The sequence below is a fragment of the Sinohyriopsis cumingii genome, chromosome 1 (genome assembly GCF_028554795.1).
Source record: "Sinohyriopsis cumingii isolate HCF-2022 chromosome 1, ASM2855479v2, whole genome shotgun sequence".
NCBI lineage: Eukaryota > Metazoa > Mollusca > Bivalvia > Unionida > Unionidae > Sinohyriopsis > Sinohyriopsis cumingii.
Genome location: NC_142961.1, coordinates 76,367,023 through 76,390,585, shown reverse-complemented (window position 1 = coordinate 76,390,585; position 23,563 = coordinate 76,367,023). Strand labels below are relative to the sequence as shown.

The 23,563-nt window shown below is 33.9% G+C and overlaps 1 protein-coding gene across 1 annotated transcript in view; it reads right to left on the bottom strand.

The window, feature by feature from the left end:
- LOC149807155 (dimethyladenosine transferase-like) overlaps positions 1-23,563 on the bottom strand; it is a 48,822-nt gene that overhangs the window by 6,366 nt on the left and 18,893 nt on the right. The window contains exons 5-9 of the mRNA XM_089962808.1: positions 18,835-18,928; positions 12,253-12,302; positions 11,313-11,436; positions 4,995-5,087; positions 2,964-3,028 (exon numbers count right to left, since the gene is read on the bottom strand). Of these exons, the coding sequence (XP_089818934.1) occupies positions 2,964-3,028; positions 4,995-5,087; positions 11,313-11,436; positions 12,253-12,302; positions 18,835-18,928 (426 nt within the window). The remainder of the gene's footprint in view (positions 1-2,963; positions 3,029-4,994; positions 5,088-11,312; positions 11,437-12,252; positions 12,303-18,834; positions 18,929-23,563) is intronic.

The window sequence follows — 23,563 nt, the reverse complement described above, 5'->3', positions numbered from 1 at the left end:
AAGTTATAGCTGAATGACAACTGTCAACAGGTCAAACAAAAAGTTTATTAATAAGTTGTTTACATTAATATTGGATCAATGTATAAATTAGTCAATCATCTATTATTAGTAAATTTTTAGCATTAATAAGGGCTGTTGTTGACACTGAGATTATTAGTAAATTCTTCTCATAATGTGGGCTGTTGTTGACACTAAGATTATTAGTAAATTCTTCTCATAATAAGGGCTGTTGTTGACACTAAGATTATTAGTAAATTCTTCTCGTAATAAGGGCTATTGCTGACATTGAGATCATTTGTAAATTCTTCTCATAATGTGGGCTGTTGTTGATACTGAGATCATTAGTAAATTCTTCTCATAATGTGGGCTGTTGCTGACATTGAGATTATTAGTAAATTCTTCTCATAATAAGGGCTGTTGTTGATAATGAGATTATTAGTAAATTCTTCTCATAATAAGGCCTGTTGTTGACATTGAGATTGTTAGTAAATTCCTCTCATAATGTGGGCTGTTGTTGATACTGAGATTATTAGTAATTTCTTCTCATAATGTGGGCTGTTGCTGACATTGAGATTATTAGTAAATTCTTCTCATAATAAGGGCTGTTGTTGATACTGAGATTATTAGTAAATTCTTCTCATAATAAGGGCTGTTGTTGACATTGAGATTGTTGGTAAATTCCTCTCATAATATAGGATGTTATTGACATTGAGATTATTACTAAATTCTTCTCATAATGTGGGCTGTTGTTGATACTGCCAATTATTAGCAAATTCTTCTCATAATAAGGGCTGTTGTTGACATAGAGATTGTTAGCAAATTCCTCTCATAATATAGGCTGTTGATGACATTGAGATTATAAGTAAATTCCTCTCATAATGTGGGCTGTTGTTGATACCGAGATTATTAGTAAATTCTTCTCATAATAAGGGCTGTTGTTGACATTGAGATTATTAGTAAATTCCTCTCATAACGTGGGCTGTTGTTGACACAGATTATTATGAAATTCTTATAACGTGGGCTGTTGTTGACACTGAGATTATTATGAAATTTTTATAATAATTATGGGCTGTTGTACATGCTGAGATTATTATGAAATTCTTATCATAATGTGAGCTGTTGTTGACCAAGATTATTATGAAAAAAATTTCATAATTTGGGCTGTTGTAGACACTGAGATTATTATGAAATTCTTATCATAATGTGGGCTGTTGCTGACACTTATTAGCCTTCACTTATTTGACAAAAAGCAATTAGTGTGAAATAAAATGCTGAAAATATTATACACCACTCCCTTGATAACCCATGCCCTGATAACTCGCGAACCCACTTATAATGTGGGGTCAGACTTGGATCCCATTTTTATTTTAACTAGAAAGTGCCATAAATTTGACTCCTATTTGTTGAACATGAAGAAAATCGCGATCAAAATTGTTAACTAAAACCCTGATATATTGCTCATTTTATCGTAAAAAAATGATTGACATGACCTGGACATTTGATTCAACATTATGAAATTATCAGCTTTTAATAAGAAATCATGTATTTTCTTAACATTTCTTTCCAAACAACATGCTAGGTACACAATAAATAACAGTATGCATCGAAATTTCAATCAATGAAACTGTCACTAATGCCTGCTTGAAGCAGCATTTTAATAAACAAATACCAAATAAATACGTTTGTATCAAGTGAAATGTGTTTTTGTTACATCTTTTAGTTCAGCTCAAGTGTAATGATGATAAATACAATGTGTCCTGATGTATTCAAATGTAAAATATGTCAATCACCCGTAACAGCTATGTCTGCAAGCGTTTCTTTGAGAACCTAATTACAAGCTGACAGTGTTCTGATATCTAATTTACTTAAGTGTTTGTTGTATTGTTCACTGATTTAAAAGCTTACCTTGTATTACCACATTAATTATGTCTTCTGTATCAAATAAAGGGGGTGAACTAACTGAAAATTTTGAAGCCATGCAAATTCAACCTGCATAAGAGCTAGCAGCCTCAGTCTAGAGTCAGGTCAACTCACTGCAAGCGATCAATCAAACACTGTTACACATTTTGGGGAGAACATAATATAATTAAGCTACCTTAAATTAGCTCATGCACAAATACACTGCATAAAACAACCAAGTGAAATGAATACTTGATGATGTGAAATTCTGTTTCACAGATATGTTTTATTAATGCAAAGCTAGTTTTGGAGTCTGTAGTTAATTTTTTATTCCTGAATTGGCACTTGGCGATTTCCTCATGGATGAGAAGAAATTTCACTATTACATGAATCAATATTTTATTATAGAACAATACACAAAACTGACTTTCAATGATGACGACTCTTTCACGAACTAAATGTTCCACATTTTAAACAAAAGGAATCTTGTTTGATTGTGAATTTGAATCAATAACTAGTCTGGTTCCCTGCTTAGAATGCTCCTTGAGCTACATTCCACAAGAGTAGAGAGCAAAGCAGGGAGAGTAAAGATCAGGGTACCAGACTACTCAACACAACATAAAGCAGTGATGTAATACACAATGTTTTTGCGCACACATGAAGGTCGGTGAAACCATTTTGAACAACAATAATAATGATCTGGACATCTTGAAAATAAAGATCAATTTTACATAAAAACCAATAACTTCATTAGAACAAGCGCTTTATTGATAATTATTCAAAATGCGATTTTAAAACTATTATTCAGCCATTAGACAAACCAGTTCACTCATTCTTCCATGTGGTTTTCTCGACGTCCAGCGAGGGATGGTATCATTTCATATTGTTATGGAGGTCCCTCCATAACTCGCACCCTTGCTTATAGTGTGATCTATGTTTTTAGATCCCGTTGTATGCAAGTTATCGAGGGACAGGTGTATTATTTATAATCATGTTTTGGAGAAACAAATTGGTGAAAAACAATCATTCTGTGAAAAAAAAAGCATAAAATAAGAACTAATTACCTAAATGAGGCTCCTATTGTTTTATTCTTTCTTGAGAAGCATATTCTCACCAATCCATCCCACTCCTGAAATGTTACAGCAAATAAAATCAAACACCTATACATAATCAGTGGTAATTGTGATTTCACAAAATATCAACTGTGTACATAGGAAACAGATGTGCTTTGCCCATGGCCTTCTGTTGAAAAGGAGACACAAATATAAAGAAAAAAAACCCAAAAGGGTGTAATTCATTTTCTTTTAAATAAAAGATCTTTTTTTGTTGATTCAACCTTTTAGTTAGCATTAAATAATTTTTAATACAGTATAATACACAATAAGTTTAATAGTGACTTTCATTTAAGTTTATACATACATGTAAACATTTGAATATTTCAATTATTAGATTCCACATGTATAGATTCTTCTCTTTCTTCTATAATAATAACAATAATAATGACAATAACCCATAAACTGGCTTATTTCCTAAATGTCAGTCAAATTACTAACATCTAAAATATCACCCAAAATCTGATAAAAAATACATTTCTAAGGCGAAGCCACTTTTATTAGGACTGCATTATTGTTTCAAATTGACATGTTAAAAAAAAGGATAACATATCTAGATATTGTTTTATGCAGTATATTTGTAAGATTCAGAGAATTTTGCCACTGTGGTTTTATACAGTATATTTGTAAGATTCAGAGAATTTTATCACTGGTTTTATAGTTTCTTTGTAAGATTCAGAATTTTGCCACTGTGGTTTTATACAGTACATTTGTATGATTCAGAGAATTTTATCACTGGTTTTATACAGTTTCGCTGTAAGATTCAGAGAATTTTGCCACTGGTTTTATACAGTATATTTGTAAGATTCAGAGAATTTTGCCACTGTGGTTTAATGCAGTATATTTGTAAGATTCTGAGACGTTTGTCACTGTTGTTTTATACAGTATATTTGTAAGATTCTGAGAATTCTGCCAGTGATATTTTATAACATATTTCTTATATTCAGAAAAATTTGATGCTGTGTTTTATAAAGTATATCTGTACGAATGAGAATTTTGCCACTGTGGTTTTATAAAGTATATTTGTAAGATTCTGAGAATTTTGTCACTGTTGTTTTATACAGTATATTTGTAAGATTCTGAGAATTCTGTCAGTGATGTTTTATACAGCATATTTCTTATATTCAGAGAATTTTGCCACTGTGGTTTTATACAGTATATTTGTACGATTGAGAATTTTGCCACTGTGGTTTTGTACAGTATATTTGTATGATTCAGAGAATTTAGCTACTGTGGTTTTATAAAGTATATTTGTATGATTCAGAGAATTTTGTCACTGGTTTTATATAGTATATTTGTAACATTCAGAGAATTTTGCACTGGTTTTATATAGTATATTTGTAAGATTCTGAGAATTTTGTCACTGTTGTTTAATACAGCATATTTGTAAGATTCTGAGAATTTCGTCACTGTGGTTTTATACAGAATATTTGTAATATTTAGAGAATTTTCACAGACTTGTTTTACACAGTATATTTGTAAGATTCTGAGAATTTTGCCACTGTGGTTTTATATAGAAAAGTTATAAGATTCTGAGAATTCTGTCACTGTCATTTCATGTTAATTTTAATTGTAACTCAAATCTATTTTATGCCACTGCACATCTTCATGTACACTGGGCTTCTCCATCTTCCAAAAATGACCTGGATTTAACACTGCATTCAGCAAGCATGTCAACTTTTTTCAAAATTGCAATGGTCCATGCAGCAGAAGGAATGGTCTGAAATTTTTCTGGTTTGAAGGGATTTAATTAGTTTAAGGCAAATCTTAACTGGGCTTGGTAATTATTTTCTGAAATCAAAAGGTGGAGGTTAGTTCAAAATAGGCTGGATGCAGAACATACAAGAGATAATGCACACATACAATTCTGTAATTGGCAAACTTTGATACTGTGTGTCCCTATTCAAATTCATGGTGGTAGCTGTGTTATAAATTTGCTATATAAGAAAAACAATTAAAATAAAATTTGTATAATGTACCTACTTGAAAATTAATGGGTGGCGGTGGATTACGAGGTTCTATCCTAACAACACTTGATTCAACTTTTGGAGGCGGACGGAAATTGTTCTTCCCCACCTGAAGAAAAACAAAATCAATTTAAAATATTTATTCATCCTTAAACAAATACATGTGCTATACATTTTCCTTACATCTTTATAACTTAGGAAATAAAACTGTAGTTCATAGCCTTATGAATGCACCTAATGGCATACTAAACACATGATACAGTTCCGTCTGATTCCTTATTTTACTAAATTTTTGTGTGTATTTCAATCCAGTTTAAAAATAAGAAGGTAGAGTACCAGACCATACCCAAGAAAAACATCATGAACCATTATGTTGTCATTATGGGAATCAAAATTAAAATTTGACTCTAACAGCTTTGAATACTGATCAGACTCACATGACGTTCAAAAATATTTTCACTTGAATACAGTTATATAAGGAAACTTGCAAATATAACATTTAGTGTTATTTTTTTAGCATTAATAATGTGATGAAGGCAGTAAGCTTGCTTGCAAAGTTTTATCAAGAACTGCTAATGTGGTTTATGGAATTGGCACATGAAATTTCATCCATTAATGAATGCCCAAAAATTATTTTTCAATCGTTACATTAATTCTTCCATCAACAGAGCAATTTTGAAAATTCAACCTAAAATCTTGTATTGACAACAGAGTTAATCTCATTATTCTAACCAGTGTAATCAACAATTATGTAACTCACCTCAATCAAGCTTTAAGCACTCTCGAACAGCCATTGTAAACATTAATAACCATGCAGAAAATAAATTCAGACTAATCCTGACAACAAAATGTAGACCCCTATGACAGCGCATAAAAGACAAAAAAATCTCTTTTCTATGCTATCAAAGTAGAAATACTATAATGAGCTGATACAAACTCATATTTAGAATGTTTTAAAATCATTGTTCTTAAATCTGCTTCAGAAGCTATTTTCATTTATAATGACAGAAGCCAGACTTTATTGAGTGAAAGCCAAATGCTTTGAGTAAAACTGGAGTAGTGAGAGGCATAATAAATACTATTAGTAGCATAGTTCACGCATCATTAATCATGGTGATTAACAATTATAGCTGGAGGTCGTGCATGAAATGTACAATCCACCCACATGATTCCTATACTCATTTACACATACAATACATGTTGAGGGCAGCCTAATGATATACTATGTATAGCCATTAATATGGAAAATTTACCACAGAATCAAGGTATTTATTCCTACTTCCAATTGCACTGGTCTTAAACAGATGAATATTGCATGGATTAATTTATGTGGTCATTTGCTTTGCACAGATATTTAAACTATGTTTTAAAAAGCATAAAGAGTAGGTCACAGTGATCTTCTTTGAATGTGTGGTGTACTATAGAGCTGCATCCAATTAACAAGTTCTATGATTCCAACATAAACAACACTCAATATACACCCATTAAATGCAAAATTACAAGAAAGTCACTGAACATGAAATACAGGTCACATAGACCTCATTTTGCTATAAGTAGTACTTATTAAGATGTATCCCCTTACCAAGTTTCATGATTCTAGGTAGGCTAGTATGGATACAGCATAAAAAAATCTTGTGTGGTCATGAGTTAAATGTAAAAAGTAACTAAAGCCAGTAAAAAATGAAATATAGGTCACAATTAGCTCCTTTTGTAGAATGGGAGTGGTACTAACAGAGAAATCTTCATCAATGAACAGTGATAAGTAAACATTAGACACAAAATTTAATCAAGGTAAGCAAACTAAAAAATAGGCCATAATGACCTAATTTTGTAGTTAAGGATTAGAGCTCATCAAGATTCATCACATTAGTAATTTTTATGATCCTAGACAAAACAGAAGGTAAATACAAAAACTTAACCTAAAGCCAGCACCATGTGAAATGTGGGCCACCAAGAACGTTTTGGACAGGTGTGGTAATAATAGGAGATATACATTCATTTAGTTTATGATTCTAATATCAACAGTTAAAGCAAAACCTAACCAACATGAGTGAAGCATGAAAATATACATCACAGTGACCTAGTCTTTTAATGATAGTGTAGTACTTATCAAAATATATAACTTAAAACAAGTTTTATGATTCCATGTACAAAAATATGTATACATGATACAAAAAACAAGTGCTCATGAGCTAATTGCAAACTTGACCTAAGCCAGTAAAAAATGAAATAAGGATCTGGTGACCTTCTTTCATTGTAAGGGTTTGGTACTATTAGAGATGCATAGCATCATCTGGACTGATGATTACAGCATGAGAATAAATTTACAAAACTGAGCCTTTGTTGTTAAGAATGAAATGTGTCACAGTGACCAACTCTGTAATGAGAGTGAAGTACTTGTCAGGTTGCATCTCGAAGTTGACGATTCTAGGTATAAGAGTATGGATATATTAGCTAGATGCACAAACTATATCTACCATATTTCATGTAATTTTTCGTACACGAAAAAATAATTATTAATTTCAGTGCACAAAATTTTTTATGTAAAATAAATAACTATCATTTTGTGGTACTGTGTACGAAAAATAAAGGGATCATACGCGAACAAGTTCTTTGGAACACATGCTACTTAACAACCCAATGGTACAAACATACAAAATAAACGTATATTTTCTGTCTCATTCTGCTCTCAACTCAAGATTCCAATTACAAAAGTACTCAAAAAGATTTTTGTTTTGTTTTTAGAGAGAGAGAGAGAGAGAAAGAGAGAGAGAAAGAAAGAGAGAGAGCATAATGTCTCAGTGTACAAGCTCATCTGCATTTAAAGCATACGTCTTTGTAGCTGTTATGTTGTGTAATGTTGGCAAAATGATTAAGATGGCCTGAACAAGTATGGGTATTTATTGGTAAATTGTATGCAACGATTAGACCTACTTGTAGGTCTATGCAACAACCTGAGTCCACGTTGTCAAGAAACTATGTGCAACTTGTATTCATACGACAACCTCATTTTCAAATTACAATAAGTGTGTGTGAGAGAGAGAGAGAGAGAGAGAGAGAGAGAGAGAGAGAGAGATTTTGTCAGTGTACAAGACCGTATTTATTCAGGGCAGTTTTTAATTGCAACTTTTGCAAAGAGAAAAAAAGACTATTTCCAGTTACCTGACAATTGTGAAAATCTTCATGTATTAGGACACAACTTACTTCCATTATCAATAAACACCTCCTAATCAACAATTTGTTCTTGTTTTAGTTATGATATGCATTGTTACAATAACTACATGGATATGTATTGTTATGGACACGCAAATTAAATATGCTTAGAGCTTTGGTTATTCCAGTTGAAACCAGATAGAGGGCAAGATTCAAAATACCCATACATGTTCAGGTCAAATTAGCCGGGGTACCAGTAGGGAAATGAGGCTCTCTTTAGGGAAATGAAAATCTATAAATGTACTATCGAAGCATTGTCCATACAGCAGATGTTGTAAAGACCAGCATCATACAAATTACTTGTTATTCAAACTCACCAATAAGCATAAGAGTAGAGGGGTATATAGTAGAATAAATTCATAACAAAATGTTTGATATCAAAGTCAAAACAAAACAAGCACTTAAAAGATTATACATGTACAAATTGATTTAACAGAGTCTGTGACTTTTAAATCAACAATAGAAAATGACAAGGTTTTTATAATTTATTTGTGTACGACTATAATGAAACAATAAGACTAGTTCATCACTGGTCCGTGGTCTTCACTTTAGCATGTATTCAGATAAAATTTTTGTTGGATAAGAAAACATCACAGGGCTTCTGAATTCATTTTTAAAATGCACATGGTGTTTTGCTACTGTGACGAACTTAATAAGAAGAACTAATTAACAATAATTAAGGATTATGTTCTATAAAGGACTTTGTCCAATTGTTAATAACACCAGTATATACTGTAATGACAATATGAGAGCTTATGCATCAATCATTGTATTTTCTCAGCAACAATTCATTATTAATTTTTTGTAAAAACAAAATGACTATATGGTATCTTTGATCTTTTTTGCAAACATAAATCTTCTTAGTAGAAATGTTATGTCTGAGAATTTTTTGAAAAATACAAAGTAATATGTACAGACAAATATGATACATTTAAATAATTATTAGTTTGACAACTGGATTTTGTACGAAATATTAAAGGGTACGAAAAAATACATGAACTACAGTAAGCTAGTAAAACATGAAATTTAGGTCATAGTGACCATCTTTTGATGAAAATGTTGTGGTATTAAGAGAGATGCATACATTCATCTAGTTTGATAATTCTAGCATGAACAAAGCAACTTAAAACACATAACAAGTTACAGCCAGTTAAGATTGAACATGGCTCTCAATTTCTAAGTCAGCTACTTGTCCTCAAAGGCAGGTGACCTGAAACGTTTACTTGTCCTGCATCAACTTTACTTCTCCTACACTACATCTTACTGAATACTCAAGAAATGTGTACAGATTAACAGGGTTTTGACGTATTTTCAATGACAACACGACAGCAGCTGGCAGAATGTGTCATTCTGACAGCTTCAGCTATCTTTACTATGCATATAAATAACTAAACCAATGCATGAAAACAAGGTGCTACCAATTTTTGGGTACCAGATGGCATTGCAAATTTTGATTAAATTAATAAAGAAAACATAAAATGTCAATTCACATATTTAAGGTAAAGAAAATTAAAAGGTGTATTAGAAAGCAAGTTGTAAATACAATTTTGTTGTATAAAAAAATTCAGAATCTTTCTATGCAATGATTGTAATAATGTCAACACTTTCTCTCAAGGGGCAAGACCAACAACACTTTCTCAAGGGACATGACCAAAACATATCAATTTGACGTAAATAAACTGCAAGGAAGAGTATACTTTGGTTGGGTTTTTTCCACATATGGAAATCTGCAAATTCTCTATGGACATACATTCTGGGCAGGCAGAGACTAGAAGGCTGGCTAAATAACTGGGCAGGCCTAAATTAGGTGGCTGGCTGAATAAATGGGCAGGCCAAGACTAGGTTCCTGGCTAAATAACCAGGCAGGCCAGGACTAGGTGGCTGGCCAAATAAATAGGCAGGCCAAGACTATGTGACTGGCTAAATAACTGGGAAGGCCAGGACTAGGTGGATGGCTGAGTAACATCAAAATATTGAAATTACTCACAGATTGAAGGGTTCAGGTAATAATACATTAAACAGGATCAAAGTGATAAATACAACTTGTGAGCTACTGATAACCAAGTTCTTCTTTTATGATCATAAAGTAAATACCAATATCCCTCTGAATGCGTATTATCATAATTGTAAAATGCTTTCTGTCTTTTCTTTCTTTATTAAAACGTTCATAAAATAATCTGAGAAGTACTTTCTTTAGCAACTACCTCTGACAAGCACTTGTTACTGAAATGATATTCTGTATTGTTAAATACAAGCTGTCAAACTATATCAAGAGAGGCAAACATTCAACAAACCATTTCCTCTCAAGACTAGAATTTGAATTCCTTTACATATTTAAACTGGCCATTTAAAGTAAAAGATAAAAACTATTCTTAGTAACAAACAGTACACAGCATGACATAGAGAAATGAAATCCATCCACACAAAAAAAACAACAGAATTGACTAAATGTAAGACATTAATTAAAGAGATTTTATATAATAACTGATGTCCAAGCTGGTAAATTAAGAGATCAATTAAAGAGATTTTATATAATAACTGATGTCCAAGCTGGTAAATTAAGAGATCAATTAAAGAGATTTTATATAATAACTGATGTCCAAGCTGGTAAATTAAGAGATCAATTAAAGAGATTTTATATAATAACTGATGTCCAAGCTGGTAAATTAAGAGATCAATTAAAGAGATTTTATATAATAACTGATGTCCAAGCTGGTAAATTAAGAGATCAATTAAAGAGATTTTATATAATAACTGATGTCCAAGCTGGTAAATTAAGAGATCAATTAAAGAGATTTTATATAATAACTGATGTCCAAGCTGGTAAATTAAGAGATCAATTAAAGAGATTTTATATAATAACTGATGTCCAAGCTGGTAAATTATGAAATCAATTAAAGAGATTTTATATAATAACTGATGTCCAAGCTGGTAAATTAAGAGATCAATTAAAGAGATTTTATATAATAACTGATGTCCAAGCTGGTAAATTAAGAGATCAATTAAAGAGATTTTATATAATAACTGATGTTCATGCTGGCTAAATTAAGAAGATCAATTAAAGAGATTTTATATAATAACTTATATCAAAGACTTACAAAAGTGAGATTTTACATTTTACCTTCATGAGATGATCAACTCTGGCTAGGAGTTGAGTATTGACTGACAAGCGACAGTAAAGTTTGTCTCCTGGCTTTGCAACCAGTCTCTGTGCAAATTCTCGCTGGAACATTAAAACTGCACACCTGCATGGAAGAGACAATGTTTTATTAGGGATCCAAACTGACATGTAAATCAAGTAAAATTTTATATTAAAGTGGCTCAAAATACATATCCATAATATTCTCACTTGAAGAGTCTTAGAGAAACCTACCCACCTACTGAAGAAATGGAATAAAATGCTGTACCTTTTGTTAATCTATTAGATCATATTCTAATTATGCTTCAAATATGTGAGTTTGTTTTCTAAAGAAAAAGGAACAACAACTGCAAGAGCTGCAACAGAAATCAAATTGCCACCTGTTTGCAACCAACCCTGCACTCATGAATAGAGAACTGGATTGCCATTTTTTTTAAAAACCTGATTAAATCTTTAAGTAAATGTGACTGACGCATAACATGGCAACAAAAGATCTGTGGCCAAAGTTCACATTCTTTTTACTAAACTTTCAATATGTGCTGCCTTGGACTAGAGGAAAATGGCTGTGTTACTTCTATTAAGATGTACAAGTAATTGATGATATTAAAGATGGGCATAATATATTTTAGGAACAGTCCAAACAACCATCAGGCACATTTCTTGCATGTAAGTGTCACACTTTTTGAATAATTATTAGTACATGTTTATCTGCCTTAAATACCTAACTTACCTATACAGCTAACACATCAACGTACAACATCATTATAAAGAAAGGTTCACAGTAAATGTGAACTAATATTGACCATGACTATTAACTTCAGTCAGTCAATCTACACAAAATAAATGTAGTTTACCATTATAATGATCTCAACCATAAAAAATGGGAGTGCATGATTGTTAAAAGAAATGAAGTTAAACTCACCTGAAGAAGGGTCTGTGTAATAGTAACTTGAACACAAATGGTGATGAAATCTACACACAAAAAAAACAATGTACACAATGAACATCAAAAATATAATAAATTACAAACACAAAAGTTCAAAAACCTGCTAATTTCTTATAAACTTAAAATAAGAAATGAATGAATTTAAGTACCAGGGATTCATACATTATAATGGCTCTTGCCAGACATTTGCTTCCCACAAATAAATGTATCAACCAGATATCTGAGTCATTTTAATATAATAATATTCAGTGGATGTTTAACTAGTGCTAACAAAAGGAAAATAATAATAATATACATCATGATTTAATGCCACAGAAAACGTGTCATTTTCATTTCCAGCTTGCCCTGTTGATTCATTGTAGTATTATCCTTTTATGCTTCTCTAGTTTTCTTTCAAACTATTTATTTGTTTACTGACATTTTTTTATATAGAAAACTATATAAAAGATTTCACCCAATGACAGTATTTTATTCAATTCTACTGTTTTCAAAATGTAATCATTAACTGACAACAAGCAGACTTGCTACCTCGAAAATTCATAAAACCTAACTGACAGGTATTTCTGGTAAAGTCCAATGGTGCCATTTTATTTGATCTGGTCCTTGAACAAATCTTGGAAGATGATGAAACAAGTTTAGCTCTTGTTGCTGGTATCTTTATTTCTTTTAATTAGGCAACATATATTTTGCTCTAAAGTTCAAATATGTGCTGACACCACCACCACACAATAACTCATAAAGGGCACATGGGGCTGTTGTAATGTCTTAATTACAGACCCTTGTGTGAAGAAATTATGTAATTTCTTAATTATGGACCCTGATGTGAAGAAATTATGCAATGTCTTAATTACGGATCCTGATGTGAAGAAATTATGTAATTTCTTAATTAAGGACCCTTGTATGAAGAACTTATGTAATGTCTTAATTACAGACCCCAATGTGAAGCACATATGCAATGTCTTAATTAAGGACCCTGGTGTGAAGAACTTATCTACTGTCTTAATTATGGACCCTGATGTGAAGAAATTATGTAATGTCTTAATTACAGATCTCTATGTGAAGAACTTATGCAATGTCTTAATTACGGACCCTGGTGTGAAGAACTTATCTACTGTCTTAATTATGGACCCTGATGTGAAGAAATTATATAATGTCTTAATTACAGATCTCTATGTGAAGAACTTATCCAATGTCTTAATTACGGACCCTGGTGTGAAGAACTTGTGTAATGTTTATAGTACAGACCCTGGTGTGAAGAACTTGTGTAATGTTTATGGTACAGACTCTGGTGTGAAGATCTTGTGTAATGTTTATAGTACAGACTCTGGTGTGAAGAACTTGTGTAATGTTTATGGTACAGACCCTGGTGTGAAGAACTTGTGTAATGTTTATGGTACAGACCCTGGTGTGAAGAACTTGTGTAATGTTTATGGTACAGACCCTGGTGTGAAAGACCACATGCCTTGAAAAACTAGATTTTTAATGACTGAATTAATTTTGTTATGTGATCTAATGTCCTTAAAGAAATGGACAAATAGCAAATTTTAATGTAAATTGTGTTTCTCCAAGAATACTTACCCAATCTCATAATGTTAAGAATATTAGCCTGCTACCTCGCGAATCCAGCCATACTAAAATACAAAAATCATCTTCTTGTCTATTTTTAGATAGACAAAGTAACTCTTATCCATTACTTTCTCTTGATACCATCAGGTTTTGCCAGATTTTAGCTGAGCAAAGACATTAATGCGGATGCTCGCATGGCAGGGTGGTTGGGAGGGTTTTTAAGTAATGCGATTGGGTAAGTATTCTCAGAGAAACACAATTTACTTTAAAATTTGCTTTCTCCTTTGAATATGTTCCCCAATTACATTAGATTAGAAGAATAAGTAATAGGAGGAGGGGATTCTGAGCATCCAACCTCTACCTTGGGTATCCTTTTGGAGATGAAAGGATGGATTCACCATATGAAAGATAATCTGTTCTCCTAATGACCTAAGCAACACAATCCCCCCCCCAGATATCCCTTGATCTGGGACTTGGGTGTGTACGTGTATATATATATATATATATATATATATATATATATATATATATATATATATATATATATATATATATATATATTAAGCACATACACACACACACACATGGCTGAGAAGATGAAGTTGAAGTCTTCTCACCTATTAAAATTTTCACTGGCGAATCCAGCGAAGCTAATGGGCTGTGTTGATTGGTCTAGTTGGGTCTGGTGGTCATCTGTGCTGCTGCCCTAAATCTCTGAGGTTAAAACTCAAGAAGGTTGAGGTGACTCTGATCTTGAGAGAGGACGAATGATGACTCATTGGTTACCTATGGACAGCAACTGATTCTTGGCAATTAGGTCTGGTTGTGTAAGAGGGACTACTGATAGATGCGAATTGAAAAGAAGATAGTTCGGGTCAAATGAAAGGACATGTAGCTCACTGATCCTGCATGTGAAAGCTAAAGCTATCAGAAAGCATGTCATGTATGACAGGAATGTTATTGAAGTATGAGCGAGAGGGTCCAATTGCTTGAGTTCGAATCCAAGACAAATTCCATTTTGGAAACAAAGTTATGGATTTTGGTTACTGGAGATCAAATTGTCTAACAGATCTGAGATCTTTATCATACACAATGCCACAATGTCGAAATGTGTCTGAGATCAATGATCGCTGAGGGCACAAACATAATCTTGCATGGCTGTTGTTCTCAACCTGACTATAGAAGAAAGCAAGCAGGGACACTGGTTGACTACCAACAGATGGTAATCTGTTCTGGGCTGCGAATACTTATGGCATCTTGAGAACCACTAATCTGTCAGATCTGAAGAGAATTTTGATGAACATAAAGGGGGATGCAGCCCTCTTACCTGCATGCTGAAGCTAAAGCTATCAGTAAACATGGTCCGTGACTTATGCAATGTGTAGGCTAGAAGATCAAAGGGGTTTGAATCTAGCCATGTTTTTAAAAAAACGATTGATTGGATCCCTTTGGAGACAAATAAAGAACATTGGTCAAGGAGACCAATATTGTCTAAAAGATCCAATAGGTCTCTATCCCACACAAATGTTTCCATGATGCCCCAGTTTCTGTAATATCATAGGGCAGTGACCTTTGGTAACAAGTAGAGTCCAACTGTTTCTCATCCAAGAACAGAGCCAGAGAAAGTCGGCCAGTTGAGGGATAAAGGCATGCAGATTGGCGATATAGATGGTTACTCTCAAGATTCTCTCCACAAATGAAGGTTTGAACTGTCTGACTTGCAAGGCTGTACTGGTAAAAACTGAGCACGTAGAAGTGGGTGGTCAATTCGGGTTGGCCAGAATCTTCCTGAGGGTATTATTATTAGAAAAAATAGATTGGTGATACAGGATTTGTGCCCTCTAAGAAGGGCTATCAGAGTCATCTTGCCATTCTGACCCCATAACTGTAGCACCGTGGGGGGAGGGGGACAGGCCCACAACCCCTCCCAGATGGTTGACACTGCATCTCATGGCCCTAGCTGCTGTGTCTGGAACGGGGGGGGGGGGAGACAACAGTGGGTAGCTGTTGATTCCACATCTTTGCCAAGAAGTCGAGGACCTGACCCCTTCTGGACTGATTCTCAGCAAAGCCACTGATGCAGCCAGAAGGTGTCTGAATTGTATGTTGATATGGAGATTGTTAAACCCAAGTAGAAAAATGCCAAAATCAGAACACCGGACAAGTGGTCTGGTACCTCCCAGTTTGAGGATATAGGTCACCACCATAGTGTTGTTGCACTGAAAGAGGACCGTTTCACCCCCAGGATAGATCTTTACAGAAATGAAAGGTACTGATGACAGCCTTCCTTTCTATGATATTGATGTTCCCCTAGTGTTGCTAGCAGTAGAAACGGTCAGCAATAGGTGGGTATTCCCACAAAGTGCACTGGCGGCAGTACTTGACGGGGTTCTGCAGTGGGATTCCAATGGTTAGCCAGCCTGGATTGCCTTACTGATGTGGGAATGATTGAATTTCGTATGTTATCATGACCGCTTGATTAAGATGTAAAATGGGGCGCCAATGTACTGGCAAGGCCCACATAATTTGATGGCTGAGCAGGGTCAAGTCTGCTGCTGAATAATATCTGAGGAGTTGCAAGAGTGGTCCCGATGAAATCCAAGTCTTGATGGAAATATACTCAACTAGTTTGCCAATTCTGGCAATGCAAACACAAGGGAATGCGCCTGATTCCAGTTGGTTAAGTCCGTGCCCAAATGGGCAAAAATCTGCGATGTATAGAGGTCTGAATTGCCCAGTTTGTGAAAAGGCTTGGATGATCTAGAAGAGAAGGGAGATTGTTCAGTCATGGCTGAACAGACAGATTTCTCATCAAAATTGCTGGTGAAATAATCATATGCTGCTGACTGCCCATCTAGACTGACAGATCTATATACTAAGATCCCTGTAAACAATGTGTAGTTGGCACATTCCGGCCAAAAGGTCTCCATGCTGGGATGGCTGAATTGCTGGTAATGTCTGGGCAACTGCTGGTGTCAGTGCTGCAGTGTTATTATTATTATCTGGGTCCAGCTGATCAATCATAAATCCCATGTGACCAGACTTATCGATCCAAAGGCCATGCTCTGACATATGTGAAGGCTTACCTCATTTCGGTTGCCTAAAAATGGGGAAAACTCCCTGAGTGTTTTGGTCTGAGTAAAGAGAGTGTGTCTTTGACTGTGTTACTGTCTGATGCATCTTATCCGGTGATGGATGGTCCCCTCCTTTATCCTCTCCATCTTCTGTCATAATGGTATGTGTTGGTTCCATGTGACAAATTTGAGTCAGGGGGTTATTCAAGGCTTGCCACTGTGGCTGATTCGGGGTGCCATGACCTCAACCATCTCTCCTTGCCCTTTGGGTTTTCTTAAGTACAGCAGTGGATGTGTTTTCCGACCAAACACTGCATATTTCCTTTCCTTTCAATGCCGAACAGGGCGACATTTGTGCACGTGCATGTCATGCATGTAAACATTCCTCCTGAAACAACACAATATTAGGGAAAACAAATCATAGATTAGCAAATTAGAATGTGACTAACTAGCTAATAGTATAAATTATCCAACTTGGCAGCCCACACTATATATCAAAGATATTGTATATCAGAAACAATGTATACCTAACATAACAAAGCTGGAGTCATGGTAGACTTCCATGCTTTGAAACTGCATATAAAGTGATTAAATAAACATTCTGTGAAAATGACATAAAAGACACAAACTAAAGCAGAATCTAGTAAAGGGTTGAAATTACTAGGCTGCCATAATGAACAGACCCATAAATGTGTCACATCATAAAAGTATGTCCTATATTAAGCTTAAGCACATTACATAGTTAATAAAGAAGGGCCAATGTGTACATACTATAAACCGAACCAGAGTCATGGTAGGCTACCATGTTCTGATAAAAGAAACACACCTAAGTAGAAACTAGTTATATGCTGAAATTAATAGGTTGCTGAAAGAAAATACTGTCATAACCACATGTTATGGATGCTGCATAACAGAAACCATGTATACATAACATAAACAAAAAAGTAGTCATGGTAGACTTCCATGCTCTGAAGTGGCCAATAGAACGTTTAATTGATATATGCTAAAACAACACAAGACATATAAACTAAAGCAGAAACTAGTAATGTGTGAAATTACATAACTAAAAACACTGTCACAGCTAACAGATCGGTGAAGTGTCACATTAGAAACTTATGGCTCAGTTTAAAACTTATGCTGCATCTTGGTTAATAGTTATTCTATCAAAACAGTAAGAAAAACAAACAAATTAAGCATAATTATCAAGCAGCACTTCAGAATTCATTATTAAGAGCTCCGTAGCAGATGGAGTAAGTCAATCAAGTCAAATGTATGCTAACATGTAATGACCTTGTGTAAGGTCAAAAACAGCATGGTGGGATGGTGGTTCTACAAGATGAAATCCCAGCAAGTGACAAATCTCTCAAAATATTGGCAGAAATTGTAAAATAAAGCATACAACCTGCAGTAGATTGATAAGTCTGCATTATAAATGCAAATGAACTATAAATGCAAATGAACATTGGATTGGTCCATAGAAACACAAAAATGGGCTGGATTATTGAAGGCTATTGCAGTGCATCAGTCTCAGGACACAGTGGAACTAAAAATGGGTGATATCTGGTGGTATCAATGGGAACTAATGGGTATGAGTTACCACCATTTGTCTATTTAAAAATAGTCAATGAGAATTTTTTGTCTATTAGTAGGCCTGGATTCATGAGGTAGCAGGCTAATATTCCTAATGCAATTTGATTGGGGACATCTTCGAAGGAAAAATGCTAAACTACACAAATATTTAAGCATTCAAAACAGGACTCTTTTTATTCAACCAATGCTGTTCAAATGTTCTAACTGTAAGAGTGATGCCATGCTATTTTGAGACAGTGCTGCAGATTTGTTATCTTTCTTTTTGTTACATCAATACTTCATTTGAACTTAATGAGTACAAGATTTCCTCTTTTTCCAAAATGCTTACCTGATATGGAAGATTGGCCACACACACATCAAAGAATGGAAGTTCTGTCTTCAAAACATCACCAACCATAACTTGAAGTTTGTTCTGCATTGGTCTATAAGAGAATGATTGATATGTTGGAGAGCAAAGTACATAAATCGAGATGAAACTGTCCAAAAGCATACATGTATGTAAACACAGATGAAACTGTCCAAAAGCATGCATGTATGTAAATCTAGATGAAACTGTCCAAAAATACACATGTATGTAAACATAGATGAAACTGTCCAAAAGCACACATGTATGTAAATCTAGACAAAACTGTCCAAAAGCATACATGTATGTAAATGTAGATGAAACTCTCCAAAAGCACACATGTATGTAAATGTAGATGAAACTGTCCAAAAGCATACATGTATGTAAATGTAGATAAAACTGTTCAAAAGCATACATGTATGTAAATATAGATGAAACTGTCCAAAAGCATACATATATGTAAATGTAGATGAAACTGTCCAAAAGCATACATGTATGTAAATGTAGATGAAACTGTCCAAAAGCATACAAAATATGTAAACACAGATGAAACTGTCCAAAAGCACACATGTATGTAAATGTAGAAGAAACTGTCCAAAAGCATACATGTAGATCTAGATGAAACTGTCCAAAAGCACACATGTATGTAAATATAGATGAAACTGTCCAAAAGCATACATGTATGTAAATGTAGATGAAACTGTCCAAAAGCATACATGTATGTAAATGTAGATGAAACTGTCCAAAAGCATACATGTATGTAAATGTACATGAAACTGTCCAAAAGCATACAAAATATGTAAACACAGATGAAACTGTCCAAAAGCACACATGTATATAAATGTAGAAGAAACTGTCCAAAAGCATACATGTAGATCTAGATGAAACTGTCCAAAAGCACACATGTATGTAAATATAGATGAAACTGTCCAAAAGCATACATGTAGATCTAGATGAAACTGTCCAAAAGCACACATGTATGTAAATCTAGATGAAACTGTCAAAAGCATACATGTATGTAAATCTAGATGAAACTGTCCAAAAGTATACATGTATGTAAATCTAGACGAAACTGTCCAAAAGTGATCAAATTATGTAAGTATAGATGAAATTGTCTGAAAACATGAACTGTATAAAAATGTAGATGAAACTGTCAGATGATCGACAACTTGCATTAACTCAGCATCCTGGAAAGTATAAAACAAATAATCAGGTATATATTTGTGTCTGCAAATCAGGATTTACTTTGTATATGACAATAGTTTCTTACATGTAACTTAGAAACATATTCCACTTTGATACTTGAATGTGAAAAAAGTTTTTAAAATACAGTGCCCAATAAATGAGCAATTGGGCATAATATCACTCACATGGATTACATAAATCAATAGTTGATAATTTCAATCGACAGATTTATGTAGCACTGTAAGAACACAACCTATGTAAACTACCGCATATACTTGCATATAAAATAAGTCCAACTGCAAACTGCACAGACTGAGATCTGTTGTCTAATAATGTGCCGACAGATCTGGCTCTGTACAGCTTGTTAGGAGAAATCAGTAAAACAAACAGGACTGACCCTGATCTGCAGCCACTTTATGCTATGGAAGATCAGGATCATTACTGTTTGCAGTTTGACCTGACTTATAAGTGAGTATACATGGTAAGTCCTAAACTTAATATCATGTTGGTTTTACCTATTTTACTGTATCCTGATAAAAAATTATCTGCAAAGATAAATCGCACAATTAATATGCGAAATCTTGCTTACTACTGCAGTCCTCCCCAGGAACTTGTTGAAATAAACCCATAGTTTAATAACTGAATGAGAAATATGGTCTCTAAATCAAGAGGGGTGACAATCCCAGCCAATCAGATGTGAGGTATCACATTAATACACACAGATCTCACTTATAAAAAAAACAAACCTGTCTTTGACAATGATAATATAAGCTTATTTACAAAGTGGAGAAGGGGCCCCGAGTGGCCAAGTGGTCTAAAGCGCTCTCCGTTATGGATCACTGCCATCTCACCTCTGTCTGCGCCGGTTCCAGTCTCAGATTCAGCCAATATGGGTATGTGAGAAAGCTTGCCAGTAGCTTCTCGTGGGTCGGTGGTTCTTTTCGGGTCTTCCCGGGTTCTTCCTCCACCAATAATACTGGCCACCATGTATAGCCTATCGTGTGCTGAAAAATGGCATTAAACCCCACAACAACAACAACAACAAAGTGGAGAAATATCTGGTCTACAGAGTGGTAAAAAGCTTAGTCAATCAGATACAATATTACCCCATCATTATCTGTAGATCTTGTTTATAATTGAAGGAAATTAACATCCTGATAATATACAACTATTTAACACATTTTATCAAAATCTGATTAGAAATATAGTTGCTTGAGTGCTGACAAGCTCAACCAATCAGATTCATGTTGAAATTGTTAATATATGTGGATTTCACTCATAATCATACACAACCATGATCCTGGCCAATTCAAAAGATTGATAAAAATCCCCAAAACAATGCACTCTCATGAATGGTAAAACAGCATCAGCCAATCAAATGCAAGATCACCTCATAAATATGAATAGTTCTTGCTAATAATAATTATCCAACCACTTTATGATATTAGTCTATTTACCAGCTTTTTTTAAAATTTGGGCCAAAAATAGTTTCAAGTGATTAGCTCAGCCAATTACAAACAAGATCACCTCATTAATATACATGTATGTATCTTTCTCATAGTTGTAATCATCCAAGACACTGATGATTGTGTAAATCATGTGTACTATTTACCAAGTCTGATCAAAACTGGATCAGAAATACAGCCTCGATCATGGTAACAAGCTTAGACAATCACATGCATGATCACCTCATTATTATGCACAGCTCCTATGCACTATCAAACTGATGCAAAATTTGCCTACATTTAAAGTGTGAGCCAATCTTGCTCATTATCAAACCCATCCAAGATGCTGATGATGTAAGACAATATTTAAGTTGAAAAAAGTCAGATCAAAAATATGGATTCCAATTAGCTGATCAGATACAAGGGATTATCATTAGAATGTTTTCATCTCAAATACTGTCCAAGATCTTGACATAAGCATATATTCCAAGTCTGATCAAAACTGGATTAGAAAGTTGGCCTCCAGACTGGCAAAAATCAGACACAAGATCAACTTAATATGCAATGATCTCACACTTTAACTTGTCTGAAACTTTGATTATGTAAGTCCATATTCCAAATCTAGTCCAAATCTAATCAGAAATATGGACTCCACAGTGCAAACAAGCCATTGCTGATCAATGGACAAACACAATGCGCAATGGATTCAATGCAATACCAAAGGCTAGCTCACTTGGCCTTAAGGCTGGGTGAACTAAATATTTTGCCAAATGTCATGTGACCAAAACAACCTGGGGACCGGTTATGCAATGCAATCAGATGTTGCCTTTCACTGGAACTTAGACTCAGTCTATTACTTTCAGCTGAAAATATATTGGCTTAGAAACTTGCTTTCCTGATTCACTTCAGCAGACTGAATGCATCTACATACAGGTCTGATTTATGGTTTCAAAGTTACAGGATTCTGACCAAGAATAATGTCTACTGCTGATAACAAAACATAATAAGACAAATATACACTAAATGTGCTGTTGTCCTCATACAACTATAAATTTCTATGCATACTTTAATCAGCATTATTCACATCAAAAATTCATAACTTGCATGCAATGCTAGCTCTATCTGGAAATAGTTTTATTAAACTCTTCAGCATGATGTTACGAATCTATGGTCACAAACTAAGTAACAGAAAGAAGCAAAAGTAACAAGTCTGGAAAACTTAACAAAGAATTTAACTATCAAAGTCATTAATCAAAATGTGAGAGGAACTTACAGCATTCTGATGTGAATCCAGAATAATCCTGACAAAGATCTTTGAAAGTCCTAAATGAATAAAAAGTTCTGTATAAATTTCAAAACTAGAAATGTACTTGTCCACCAAGAATCATGATGTCATGAAGATGGCATCATCCAGAACTTCTTCAAATAGTCATAACATATCCAAAATTATATTAGAGTCCAAATAATGAGCACTTCTGTGTTGACTGAACAGTCCAAACAAATGTTTTCCTTTTGAATAATATCTAAGTACAACATAAAACATGTCTACAGACTTGAAACAAGAACACCAGAAATGAGAACAAATTCAAAATCAGAATGAATCTGATTGGTCAATTCTTTCCATATATACATCTTCTATTGCGACTATATCTCACAATTTACCCCACATGACAGACCTTCCTACTCATTTTGCCTCAAACTTGCCTATTCATCTGCCCTAGCCAAACCAATGGGAAGTAAATGAATTCTTCTAGAAACTTTGAAACCCCCTTCATCAACAAAACATTAATTCAAAGGCACAATTAAATCTTATTATTAAGATTATTATTAATAAACATCAACACATATTTAAAACCTATTTACAGATCCTATGTAACTTCGCTCTTAACAGACTCAGGTCATATAGGCAAACGTAACTAAATATATTCTGTACAGTCACAAATTAAAAAGTACAAAAAGTAGATAAAACTATGTATCAGGAGTTACAAAAAATATAGATATACATAACAATGAAAAAAAATGTATGGGTACACAAGTGATTGTTTCTCAAGTATGAATGCATAAATAGTCAGTTTGATATGTGA